General features: G+C 27.6%; 1 protein-coding gene across 8 annotated transcripts in view; it reads left to right on the plus strand.

Annotated features, from left to right (window-relative positions):
- Positions 1-5860, plus strand: part of LOC113555659 (protein grainyhead-like) — a 98093-nt gene extending 92233 nt beyond the window's left edge. For 3 of the 8 annotated variants that reach the window (XM_026960133.1, XM_026960138.1, XM_026960139.1), the window contains 5 exons: positions 1802-1981; positions 2158-2348; positions 3066-3279; positions 4745-4809; positions 5343-5860. In XM_026960133.1, coding sequence (XP_026815934.1) covers positions 1802-1981; positions 2158-2348; positions 3066-3279; positions 4745-4809; positions 5343-5475 — 783 coding nt within the window. In that variant the 3' untranslated portion in view covers positions 5476-5860. Of the gene's footprint in view, positions 1-1801; positions 1982-2157; positions 2349-3065; positions 3326-4744; positions 4810-5342 lie in introns of all 8 variants that reach the window. The other 5 variants (XR_003405406.1, XM_026960134.1, XM_026960137.1 and 2 more) reach the window with 5 other exon arrangements.
- The last annotated feature ends 7774 nt before the right edge of the window (positions 5861-13634 follow it).

Below are 13634 nucleotides of genomic sequence, written 5' to 3' on the forward strand. Positions count from 1 at the left end.
AAACTCATACAGATACATTATTCATCGAGATAGCATAATAGTTATAAATAATAGGTTTCTCTGGGGTGCATTAGCTCCAATAAAAGTCATTAAAATTTAGTTGTAAAGCCATAAAACTAACAACGGACGCATGTCGAAAGTGTCGGCATCGGCGTCATATGAATCTCGATTTAATATTTTATGTATTTATAATATTATTATATAATATACTCGTGTATATTATTAAATACAGGTAGACATCGTCGATGTGCGTGCTTGCATGTGCCTAATGCGTGTCCGATTAGAATTCGGTTTCGGATTAATCTTATAAATCTTTCGGATCCTCCATATACCTACTATATTATGCTCGCGTATAGATCACACTTGCGCAATATTATATTAAACCGTCGGTATTATATTTTCATCGGTCGAATGTTAAGATTATTCGTCACTTATCGAAACACCGTTGTGAGCTCCATCATACGATGACGGACTTCATTAATAATATTATAAATTTTTAATAATTTAATATACTATTAAAAGAGCCGATAGCAATGTCAGGGTCTCATATATGCATCTACGCGTGCTGTCGTCACTCGCGGGGGTAGTGGGGCTATAGAAACATATAATATTAAATAATATAACTATAATATAAACGTGCATGATGTTTCCGCGAGAATAGAAAGAACATAAAATGTTGTTATTGGCCGCCGCATAACGTATATATGCATACTTATTACAAAAGTGCATGTATGTATAATTTTTTTTTTTAATTACTACATGAAAAAATACTATACATACTCCCGCGTATAGACGTAACTAATAATAGGTATGTACCTATCATACATATATAATATTATAATGCAGTGAACACATAAATAGCATGTTATTTATCGATGTCGAAAAAAATAAAAATAAAATAAAGTTCAATTTATAATTGTGAGCTACAGTTCAGAGACTGTTATGCGCGGTAACGGCCGTATAACCTGAGCGACTAATAAATTTGAACGCATGACAGGGTATAATATTTTCAAATCGCCTTCGTATATATATAATGATATTATACCTATATACGTATATAATAATCTATAATATGTTCTCGCTGCTTCAGTCGCCCGAGTACAAAGATACCTAAAACATGTATATACGTATAGATATATATTATATAGTTTACACGCGTGTGTGTAGTATACAGAGAAAACAAATCATAAATTATGAAATTCATGTTACGCCATCAGAATTTTCCTCGTGCGACAGTTGCCAAAGTACCTTCCATGCGTAAAAAAAACTTTCCCGATTAATAAAATTATATTATACATCCGTTTGTTAGAAAAAAAAACCGCATATAAATTGAATGGTAAAAAAAAATTCGTTTAATTACGGTTTTATTGATTTACTGGCTTATGCCGGACGGCCGACAGTTTATGATATACTGACCGTGGAGAAAAAAAATAGTAGGTATATAATCGTTTAAATTACCCGGCGGTGTACATGGAACGTGTAATCTTTTTTATTTGAGGATTTATAACGCCTGAACCCGCCGAGGTTCCCAGAATATATAATAATAAATGCCATTATAACGCATTAATAATAATAAAAATCGTAGGTATATACATGTATGGTGTGCGTGTACGATGTATAATATATATTATATTATGTGAAATTACCGGGTTCGCGACAAATTAATGACGGCACAAATTTCGGCAATTCCGAAATGTTACTATCTAATATTATAATTGGACGATCCAACGTATATCACGTTATACAATTTATTATGTGCGTTTTTTCTACTTTCTTTTATTAACGACCATTTGGTTTTTAGGGAGCCGAAAGGAAGACTAGAGACGAAGAGCGGAGAGCGGCCAAACGGAAAATGACTGCCACGGGTCGTAAGAAGATCGACGAACTCTATCATCCGCCATGCGAGCGATCCGAATTCTATTCAATGAGCGACCTCAACAAACCACCAGTATTGTTCTCACCCGCCGAGGACATCGACAAGGTAAATATTTTAATAACGTTAATTTTATGTCCACACAAGACAAAAAAAAGCGAAATAGTTCATTTAGGTCTTAATAAAAGGCGCTACAAGTGCTACAACAGCATGTGCTACTCGCCATTATCATACAATATAAAACCATTTTAATACTTTAAAATATTATATTAATGATATTTCAGCTGACGTCAATGGAACTTCAAGGATTCTATGGACATGACACGGACACGTCTAGTCTGTCAAACGGCGAACCTGGTTCGTTGAAGCACTCGTCGCCTTTCCTGTTGCACTCTGGTGTGGCCAACAAGCCAGCTGGTACGACGACCACGCAGACACTCAAGTTCCACAATCACTTCCCGCCGGATACGCATAAGTGAGTGTAACGATGTGTATTACAATCAATACTTCCCAATTATCTTAATAGCATAATATAAAATAGCAAACTGATAATTTCAAAAAACTGTGTATAGTACATATTGTGTATAGAAATGGATGGACTTACTAACTTAATAAATCAAAGTCCGTTCCTAGGCACATTGTTTTCGGGTTGATTAATGATAATCGGCAGATTTAATATTTTACGATATTTCCGTCCATTGCTAAGTTAAGCCGAGGCTTAGGACTTAATACAGTATATTTGCATATTTATTCGGAAAATAAATAGGGCAAATATGATTCGATACAAATTTGTTTCATCAGGATAAAAATTTAAAATATGTAATGCTTTTTCTTTATATAATATACCTATATATATATATTTTTTAAATAATTTATAAAAAAAATAAAATTGTTAAATAAAATCAACAAACAAACATTATACATGTGGCGTGATGTTAAAATTATTCAATACATATTTAATTAATTATTTTGATGCTTTTTAACACATTAAGTTCCGAGTCTATTATTACTATTTCATAGTATACACATGACTAAAATATTATTATCTATACAATCCATAATTATCTCCTTATTTACTACTGTGGTACCTGCCGCCGTTTTTATTTTAACTCTTATTCTACTATATATAATACTCCTACGAGTGTTTGGTTGCGTATTCATTCATATATAAGACATGTTTTTTACACATCAGCGTATCTTATTACAACAGCGAGAAGAAAGAAGTACTGGACCAGAGCGGACTGACCACGGACGGTACGGTTTTCTCGAGTCCGCCCAACAAGCGAACGAAGCTACAAGTGCCGCCCATTAACGAGCGAGTAATGCTGTACGTGCGGCAGGACGCCGAGGATGTGTACACGCCTCTGCACGTCATACCGCCAACGACCCAGGGACTATTGAATGCTGTAAGCACAGACTTCATTTATTATTGAAGTACTTATTGACAAACAAGTATAAATTCTCTATTATTTTTTTTTTTTTTTTTTTAATGTATATTTATATACACGTACCTATATTATTACATTATCTTTTTAAATTTTAATTACATTTTTAATCGAGAAAATATCCGTGCTGCTTTTGGATGATATTATTCTGCGCTCATCGCAATCGCCGCGCCTCCTTCCGTAGTTTTCCTGTTGCCTGCCCGACCCCTTTCCGATTGATTCCTCTCCAACGACTATGGACGACTATATGTTGTACGCTGTTATTCCCTCTGCACCTGTTTTGGTGCAGTGTTCTCTCTTCAAACACAACTCATTGTGATATGCCGTTTTCTAACAAAAACATTTTCGCTTTCTTATATCTCTTATTTTTTGATTTGTTCTTTAATATTAGTATATTATATACATTTATCGTTGTATTAAACTATACTTTTATTTTCCAAAACACTCGCATCTTTTGTATAATACAACAATAATTATTTCCGCCCGATAAAAATAATTATTTCTACAATTTATTATAGCAGTAAATTTCATTGTTTTTTTCGTTAACACTGGACTATATATGTATTCATTGCGCTCAACACACAACCCACCATCTCCCAACACGCAATCGCTAAACACATTTATCGCTAAAAATGATAAGGATCCTATTTTCTTTTTTTTTTATATATATTCTTGAAGCTTTATTAGGTTTATCCGTCTATCTATATAGTATATAATATATATTATACACATTATTTCCTACAAACCACATTTAATCACGCTTTTATTTATTTTTAATTAAAATATTTTCAAAAAATTATACATAATCAATTTATTAACCATCTAATTATTAATTTGTATTCACTATTTCACAAAACCATGGTGTGTATTGAAAGCTATGAGTCGGTAGCTTATCGATCGGAGTAGTCAAATGTTTTCGTTAAAACCACCAGTTTTATAATAAACTTTAGAGCTTAGAAATACAAATTTTGTTCATAATCATTTTTGTACATTATGTTTTGGTAAAAATCTCGCACCGGACTCTAAACACAATAACCATTACTTTTAGAGCATTAAAATAACCATAATGATAATATATTCTCATGATATGTCATATTGCTTGTTTTTTTAATGCAGCATGGCTTATTCTCGGATATTTTCACCTTCTCTCTGGTAAGTGGTACATCTTTTTATCTCTTAAGTATGTTTTTACCCGCTTTGCATGGCTACTAACATAGTTTTCCAGTGATCCTTTTTCGTCCAAACCATCACGATTATTTTTATATATTATACAAATTTAAACTTTCAAATCAAAATATAACTTAAATTATCAATTAAGGAAAAAAAAATACTAGAGATGTTTGTCCATTTTTACTTTTTACTTTTTTTTTAACTTAGGAGTATATACATACTCCATGTTAATTTTTATTTCCCATTATTTTTCCAGATTGAGGCTAAGTACAAAATTTCTGCTTCCAGCATTAGTAACATGTATCGAAAAAACAAAAAAGGGTAAGTGGAAACGTTTGATTTTTTTTTAAGTTCTATTAAAATGCTTTTCCAATTTTTAAAGATACTGGGTCAAAGACGACGGACGTATATGCTTTCCTGAAAATACATATTATAATTTAACTATTCATAACAACAACGCTTTAGCAACTAATTTATTTCGAGTTCATAAAGCTCTTATAACCTACTTATACTATGTGAAAATAACTAAATATAAAAATAATATACTAAAACTTGGGTTTATGGAAGGACATCCGCAGAAAAGAACCAATTAAAAAAATAGGAGAACCTTTTTAAAGTCTTTAAATCTTATATTCAGAATGTTTGCAAACTTCCCCCACGTTAATTAACTAACCAATTAAGATGAATTTCTGCGAACCTATTCATATTATATTTAACATAAATTTGCATTTAAATACAACATTAAACTCATAGGTAAAAACACCTAACCTATATTCTATAAAAAAAATTAAACATATTAGTTTAAAAACTTAATCATACCTTATTTTAATAATTATTTATTTTTTTTTTTACAGGATTACGGCCAAAATTGATAATGATATGCTCAAATATTATTGTAATGAAGATTCATTTCTGTTGGAAGTCAGACACGCCGAAGAAAATGAGAACATGCTTGATATTATACTGATTGAATTTATGGACCATTAACAGCCAATCAAATTGTTTTTAAAATGAAAAATAAAACACTTAAAAATTCCTATCAATTTACCAAGCTATGCTCATTTTTTTACTCTTAACATTATATTTTGTTTAAAAAATATGTGAATTTATTCAAGTTGATTACGATTATATTATATAGTTTTAAAATAGTTATTAAATCTAAATAAGATAGTGTACATAATTATAATATTATAGACTATATGTTTATATTTAATTGCCATATGAACATTCATGACGTTATTTTTATTGTACTTAAGTGTTTGATTGATCACACTATTATGATGACAAAAGTTTTGAAATTTGCGCACACCTTATGCTCAGTCAATTTATTTTTAAGTTGTTTAATGAAACAGTATTTTAGAGATTTATTTAATTGGTCTTATTAATTAAGTATATATATATATATATATATACATAGGTTAATAATTTTATATGTATACATATATTTTTTATTAAGTAATGATTACTATTTTGCAGACATCAAAAATTAATTTAATGTGATAAACAAAAATAGTTATGAACTAATTTAGCTATTAAATTGTATTTATACATTTAAATTTGATCAATTGTGATTTACAAATTTTGACTGTAAAGTATTCAAAACAAACTCTTTTGCTCAATTTTCATTTGAGAAAAAATTTAGTTTTAAATCATCATGACAATACATTTTATCAATATTGTTTAATCGTTTATATTTTTGCTCATAAAACGTTGTCAATGGTATATCTTTTTGTTTTGTTTTTTTATTTATTTTTTTTTTTATCAAGGGACGAGGATACTATTATTATTATAAGTAAACGTAGATCAAAACATATTTTGCCATGTTACTTCGAAATTAATATTTTCAAAACGTTTTTTTGTACTTATCTTTTTTTTTTGTAAATACATTTATTTTTAATTATTATAAAATAAAATATATTAATGTAGAGTTAATTAGTTTTATGTACTTAAAAGTATTATGTTTTGTTTTTTATTTATCTATTGTAATTATAAGTTCAAGTTAATTCGTGTTATATTTTAATTTTACCCAAATTTATATCAAATAATTATGTTAAATGTAAATAATAGATAACGTAACGTAAAACATTCCAGTTAACTTTGAATTGTTGCTCTATTTATTAGTAAAACAATATATATTTCTTGCCATTTATGTTTAATTTTATTATTTTCAATCAATACAAAATGTATCTATCTTGAGATCTGTTAAGTAATCATGTAAAGTGGTCTAAACATCTGAAATTGCCAAAATTAGTATCATTTATAGTAACTTTGATCTCATGTTGCTGGTTGTTCAATATAAGACGTTTTTTTTTTTTTTTTATCAAAATTAATGTTTAAAAGTATTAAAGTATTTAGTTAGTATTGAATTAAATTAATTAAATTAAGGTTAGACCCAGCACGCATGATAATTTTTTGTGCAATTTTTATGCTACAAACATTTCCATTATTCAATAAAATTATTAACAAATGTAGCCAAGACAGTGTGCCATTTTTATTTATTATTTTATCCCGAATGATTATATGATTTTGAAAGATGCATATGTTGCCACTTATTAAACCGACACAATTTATTATTGTAATAATCGTACTATTTATTTTTTTTTTATTTTTATTTTTTTTTTGTCAATACTGCCAATACTGATTAGTAATTGAATAACATGTTTATTATTGTCTTAACCATATGATTGTCAGTAATATATATATATTTATGATATAATATATTTGTATGTTCAAGTGTTTGTTGCCTTTTATGGTCAATAAAATGGCATTTTTGCAATACTTTTGAAATTATAATTTTAGTTTTGAATTTATGTCAAAATTATTTGTCGTTATGTGTTAAACATTGTATATGTTGATTGCAAAATTTTAGTTTAAAGTCCAATTATTTTATATATAATATATATATTTATATAATTCATTGGAATTATTTATTTATTCCCAAATGTATTCATATTAATACAGTACTATAAATGGTAACTACAGAGGAACCCCAGATTAATGTATATATTTATGCACTAAAATGAAATCTTGTAAATATAATTTTTTTTCAACTTCTTGCCTCACTCCTCATAAAAAATTAAAAAATACACCACTTACTTAACCACTTTTCAAAGTTAAGTAAATTTAAATTTAGTTTGAATTCAAACTATAATAGACTATTGTCGAGTTGCATGAAAAAGGTATACATTTAATGGTTCGATAAAATGTAATAATCCATTCATCGGCCACTAAATAGTAAATCATATTTAAGGAGCCATTAGCTCACCATTGATTCAATAAATGTTTAGTCATCGTTCATACAACCCGTCATAAATCTACTTAACTTGTCCGATTTCTGTTGTGTAATTTTTATCTATAGCTTACGAAACGACGCATGTCAAGAATTTAAAATGTTTGTCAAGTACAGTTATCTTTTAGTTACTTGTGTAGTTGTGTATCTATATTGCTTACAAATTATAATGACATTCAATACACGATTATACTTATAAAAAAAATGACATATAACATCAATATAACCATTGATTATAAATAATAGTAAATAGTAGTATTTATAATCAATGATATTACGTATATGATACAGTAAATAATAGATACTACGAGATAATTTTTTTGGGGCCTACACTATTTGGCCATGTGGCCATGAGGAGGAACAGGTCTTATTTCACTCCCGTCTTGCCATACACAATGTATGATAGCGGCGTATTATTATTTTTATTTATTTATAATATGCATTATTTTACTTTAATAAAAAATCAATTCACCTGAAAATCATTCTTGTTTTATTAGATTCTGTGTTAAAGTTCTGGTTATAAGGCGGTTTTTATATTTTAAGTTATTTTAACTTTAATCAAAACCCAACACTGTGGAAATTTCTATAACGAGAATTACGTGTACCTATTATTAATTAATTACCTGTGGGCTGTGATCTTTATGATAATAGCAGTAAAACTTTCTTATGACAGAATTTATGAAAAATCGCTCGATACCAACTTATTTTTCCGCTATAAGAGTTTTCGGTCCATGGAAACTAAAATAGGCTGATACTAAACTCTCCAGCGCGGGTATACTTCAGTACTACTAATTTAATTTTAAAAATGTCGTTGTGAGCTACAAAAATAGTCAAAAATACTCAAAATAGAAATCATAAGATAAATCATTGAGCCAATCAAAAGTAAAAATACCTTTAGCTGCTATGAGCTATAATATAGTCAAAATAAAACATACAATAAAAATAAATACAAAATATATTATAAATTGAAAACATTTAAATTTAATTTTAATGATAATTATATAAGCACACAGATTTCAAAAAATTTAAGGTACCAATCTATTTTTTTTTAAATCTTGGTATGACTGTTTTATTTATTTCATTTTGCTTATCGCAACTTTGGATTTTTATGTACACTTCAGTTTGAAAATCTGGTTTACTGATTCATAGTGTAGCAATAACATTAAAAACAATTCGGTAGAGTTTAAATATTTCCAACAGGTAACCATAATGTTGGACCAGAAGAATACACATTCCCTTCAGGTAAACATAAGGGAGGGTTTACTATTTTTAAAAATCGGGATAGTTTACCACTGCCCAAAATATATATATATATTTTAATTAGTTGTCTAAAATATTAATATACATTTTTCAAAGTTTTTCCTTACACAGTAACTTATAAGAGACAATTTTTAATTGTTTTATATTGTTGCTACATAATGGTATGAAACGAAAGTATGCAGTTAATTAAACATTTGGAAGTATTGCAAAGACTGGTACTAAGTTCATTTTTGTTATGATCCGAAGATAAGTCATAAAACTAATTTTTAAACAGACACGTATTGGCAATTGAATAACAAATATAATATACTTGAATAACGAACAGAAAATTAAATATTATTTTATTATTTTTAAAAACATTTTCCATTGCAGCTTTACTGGTTGACTAGTCTATAATAATAATTTTGTATATTTGTTTAGTATTGTTTCCCTAGATAGATGGTGCCACTGGTTTATTCGTAGGTATTTTATTTCAATACTTCGCGGAAAAGAATAATTGGGTCAATTAAACTATATTTAAAATCTGCTCCATAATGTACTTACTTTTTAAATATTATATTACTAATAGTATAATAAATTATAAATATATAATAAAATATATTTAGTAAGGGATAAAAGCTAAGTGATAACATACTGACAACTTACATATCGCCTTCGTTAAAAATATTATCTCTGACTCAATTGTATGTTATTAAATTCAAATTCAAACATACATAACAGTGACCTACTATATGAGACAATAACGAGTTACAATTGGTATGCAAAACTAAACCTTAATCAGAGCGAGTTCGTCGGTTATTGTTCTTATTATTCCTGATTTTTGCTTTATGTTATTCATAGTCCTTATTCTTCAGTATTAAGGACATTCGATATAGGCAGGGGTGGACTGGCCTGGCGGGACACCGGTACAAATCCCAGTGGCCTATTACAATAATAGATTAAAATAAATGGCCTTATAATATTTTATAAATTAAAAATATATAAAACGAAAAAACATAAAAATATAATAAATATAATGCATAAATAGATATTACCTTATCAGCTCAGTGTGATTTTAAGTATTATATTAATCGATAATATTATAAAATTATTATGAAGTGATCTGTATACTGTTGAAATTCATAATCAGTTGATGGATAGAAATAGTTGAAAGTATGAATTCAATATTTGTGAACAATAGTCCATTATACATGGATTTATTGCTTCTATGCCCAGTCAACTTCAATAGTTTTAAACATGGTTTATCAAAAACCGCCTTGAAAGCTCTCTCTAAAAATTTAATCCGATTTACAGTCAATAATAATTTTGGAAGAATTTCATCAAAAATTAAGAGAAGAATTGGTAAGTTTTGGTAATAATTGGAATAACTTAGAAAAAAAACAGTTGAATACGAATATAATTTAGAAAATTTAGATTCAGAAGTTGAATATCAAGAAATTGAAGAAACTGCCGGATCAAATATGACCTGTAAAACATGCAAAAATTGTGCTTGTTGCTGTTTAAAGTTATTAATCAAATACAATTTGTATATTAATGCGTATACAAATTTATCTTTGGCTTATAATTATCTTTTAACACTACCGGTAACACAAGTAGCATGTGAGAGGTCATTTTCAACACTAAAATTCATAAAAAATCGATTACGAAATACTCTAACTTATGAGAATTTAGAAGCGTTTATGTTAATGTCCGTGGAAAAGCGAAAATTAGCTTCTATAAATGACGATATTTTAATCGACAGAATCTGGGAAACTAGTGAAGTTATAAAAAAACCTAATTATGTAAAAAAGGAATTACTTTAAGAGTTCATTTTAATATATAGATATTATATTAAATGAGTACACTGTATCTATAAAAAATATCTTAAATATTATGTGTTATTTTTTATATCTACATAAAATGTTGAAAATATTTTTTAAATAATAAAGGTTTTTATTATTATTATTTTTTTTACATACTTATGACCAAATTGTTGGTCCTCTGTTAATTTTTGGCCTGGCAAAAAAAATTCCCGGCCTGAAATATTAACCCAGTCCGCCCCTGGATATAGGTATCAACACTATCAACTATTAAAGAGTTTAATATAGGCAATTTTCTATAAACGAGTGTGTAGGTCGTGTAAATGTTTGCGTAATAATCATTATATTATGCTGTGTATCGTGTTCATGTATGTATCATACATGAAGTTAACTCGAAGACGTCTTTCTTTATTATTTTTTTTTTAGTTCAATATTATAAACATTTTAAAATTATTAAGGCTTGAAATTTTTTTTTTTTGTCCATTTGAATACTCTAATATTCTAATAACGCACATGATATAATTTATACAATGCAATATGAAACTAAATAGTAAATAGATAAATAAACAATTTTATATTATATAAACAAAATTATCGTATTGAAACAACCAACTAGAAGTTTTAACAATGGTCAAATAATGAGTCATAAGCTGTATAGAGTACCTATCAACAATATATTATATCAATGACAGAATATTACCGGTTTGTGTGAGTAATATTAACAATCAAAGTCGAATTAGTATGATTGTCACAGCTTTGAAAAATTATACTAGTATTATTTATTATCTAAGTAATATGTATAATACATCGTAAAGGTACTAGGAGTTTATAAATTAAACTTGAAATTATTATTATGTTTTTAAATTTTCTCTTGACGGACACCTTTATAATACCGGATATGCGGCGTCAGTTGTTGTAAAATTGTAAACTACGCATTGATTTAATAGGTATATAAATCCATATGCTTATTTGTATGATGATCTTCACGTATTCATACTTAACGATCGTTTCCGCTATGTCCGTTCTTCCTGTTTGCTTCCTTTTTCCTACGCGTTCTTCTCCAGACATGTGTGCCGACTTAAACAACCAATAATACGTCACATTCTGTCTCTTCATCCGCCACGTAATATAAGGTTATATTCATACATATTATATTACTATATTATCCCATAATATTACTTTTATACATCAAATGGCGTAAATAATTATGGTGTGAAGCAAACGAATTTAGTTTTATTATCCAATATTAGGCAAAGTGAAAATCGGTATTTGACGCGGTCTAGTGATCAAGACATGCAGCAATATAAACACAAAATATTAAAAAAAAAAAGTGGAAACGGAAGAAAAAATGAAGTATAGAAAAACTATATGTTCATATTTTATACTGATCAGTATGTATAATAGCATGTACTTACTTCCATAATAACATATATAATATATTAACATGTAACTTTCCAAAAAAATTATATTTTTATAACAAAAAAGCAATAGAACCTAAGTGTTTAAATTAACTAAGTAGATAATAAAACTATTAATATAATAGTTAATAGTTATAATACACACACACACACACATACACACACACACACACACACACACACACACACACACATATATATTTATTATATCTATGAATATATAGATTATATACACTAAAAACCGAAATTTATGTAAATACCTAATGTTATTAATTATTTTAAATATTTATGTACAAAGTGTAAACGTAATTCACTATATGCATACCAAAAAAAAAATTATATCGTAGTATGTATTACGTAATCATTTTCTGTGAAAAAATCAGTAATGTTTTAAACAAAAAAATTTAATTTTTTGAAAGATTTATTAATTTATTTATGTTATACAGTGAAATTATCAACATATTATTCACCACCAATATTATTGATATAAATTTTAAAAAACCAATGAGAAAAAATTGTGCTTGGGATAATATATTGTTCATGTTTAAATATATGGGAGTTTTACAATATCCTGTCACGAATGTCGCATGTTATAATTTATAATATTGCAATCATGTAATTTATTTCGATTCTCAAAATCAGAAGTGAAAATTATTACAACAACACATACGCTAAAACGGACAACAATTCGGTAGTTTTAATCATGAACCTGGAAGCGAATGAGCTTATTAACAGACATTTAAGATGTAGGTAAGTTTACTGACAATAGTATTATGCGGTGATTTATATTATATAAGCGACTTGGCCGATTGACATTGAAAAATTCATTTGGTAACGTTTACTTTATTATATATAAAAAAAATATTGTGTTTTTATTTTATAACGTAATAAAAATATTTAATTTTATATTGAATTATTAATTTTGACGTAATAGTAATAAACTAATAAATCACAGTTTCTTTTATTATTACTATAGTAACGGAAAATTGAATTGGTGGATATTCAAATATTGTAAATATCCTACACACGCGAATATTGTTCGTAAAGATTCAATGTTCAAAATATTTTCTATCAATTTTTTTCGACTATTAAAATTTCTTGTTTTCAAGCAAAAATATACACACGCGCGCGCGCCCGTAACGGTATCAACATAATATATTACGTATATTACGTATATCCTATCCCATATATATATATATATATATATACACATAAAATATATATGAATACAGAATACATGACTGTCGTGGCTATAATATCGTATACACACATTCATTTTTACCTCTATAATAATATTATAATACATTACCTAAACGGGTACAACGCCGTTCATGTTTCAGACGCATACGCATGGCGTGCGCGATTTAGACACACTTAAGA

This window comes from Rhopalosiphum maidis, chromosome 4, assembly GCF_003676215.2.
Source record: "Rhopalosiphum maidis isolate BTI-1 chromosome 4, ASM367621v3, whole genome shotgun sequence".
Lineage (NCBI taxonomy): Eukaryota > Metazoa > Arthropoda > Insecta > Hemiptera > Aphididae > Rhopalosiphum > Rhopalosiphum maidis.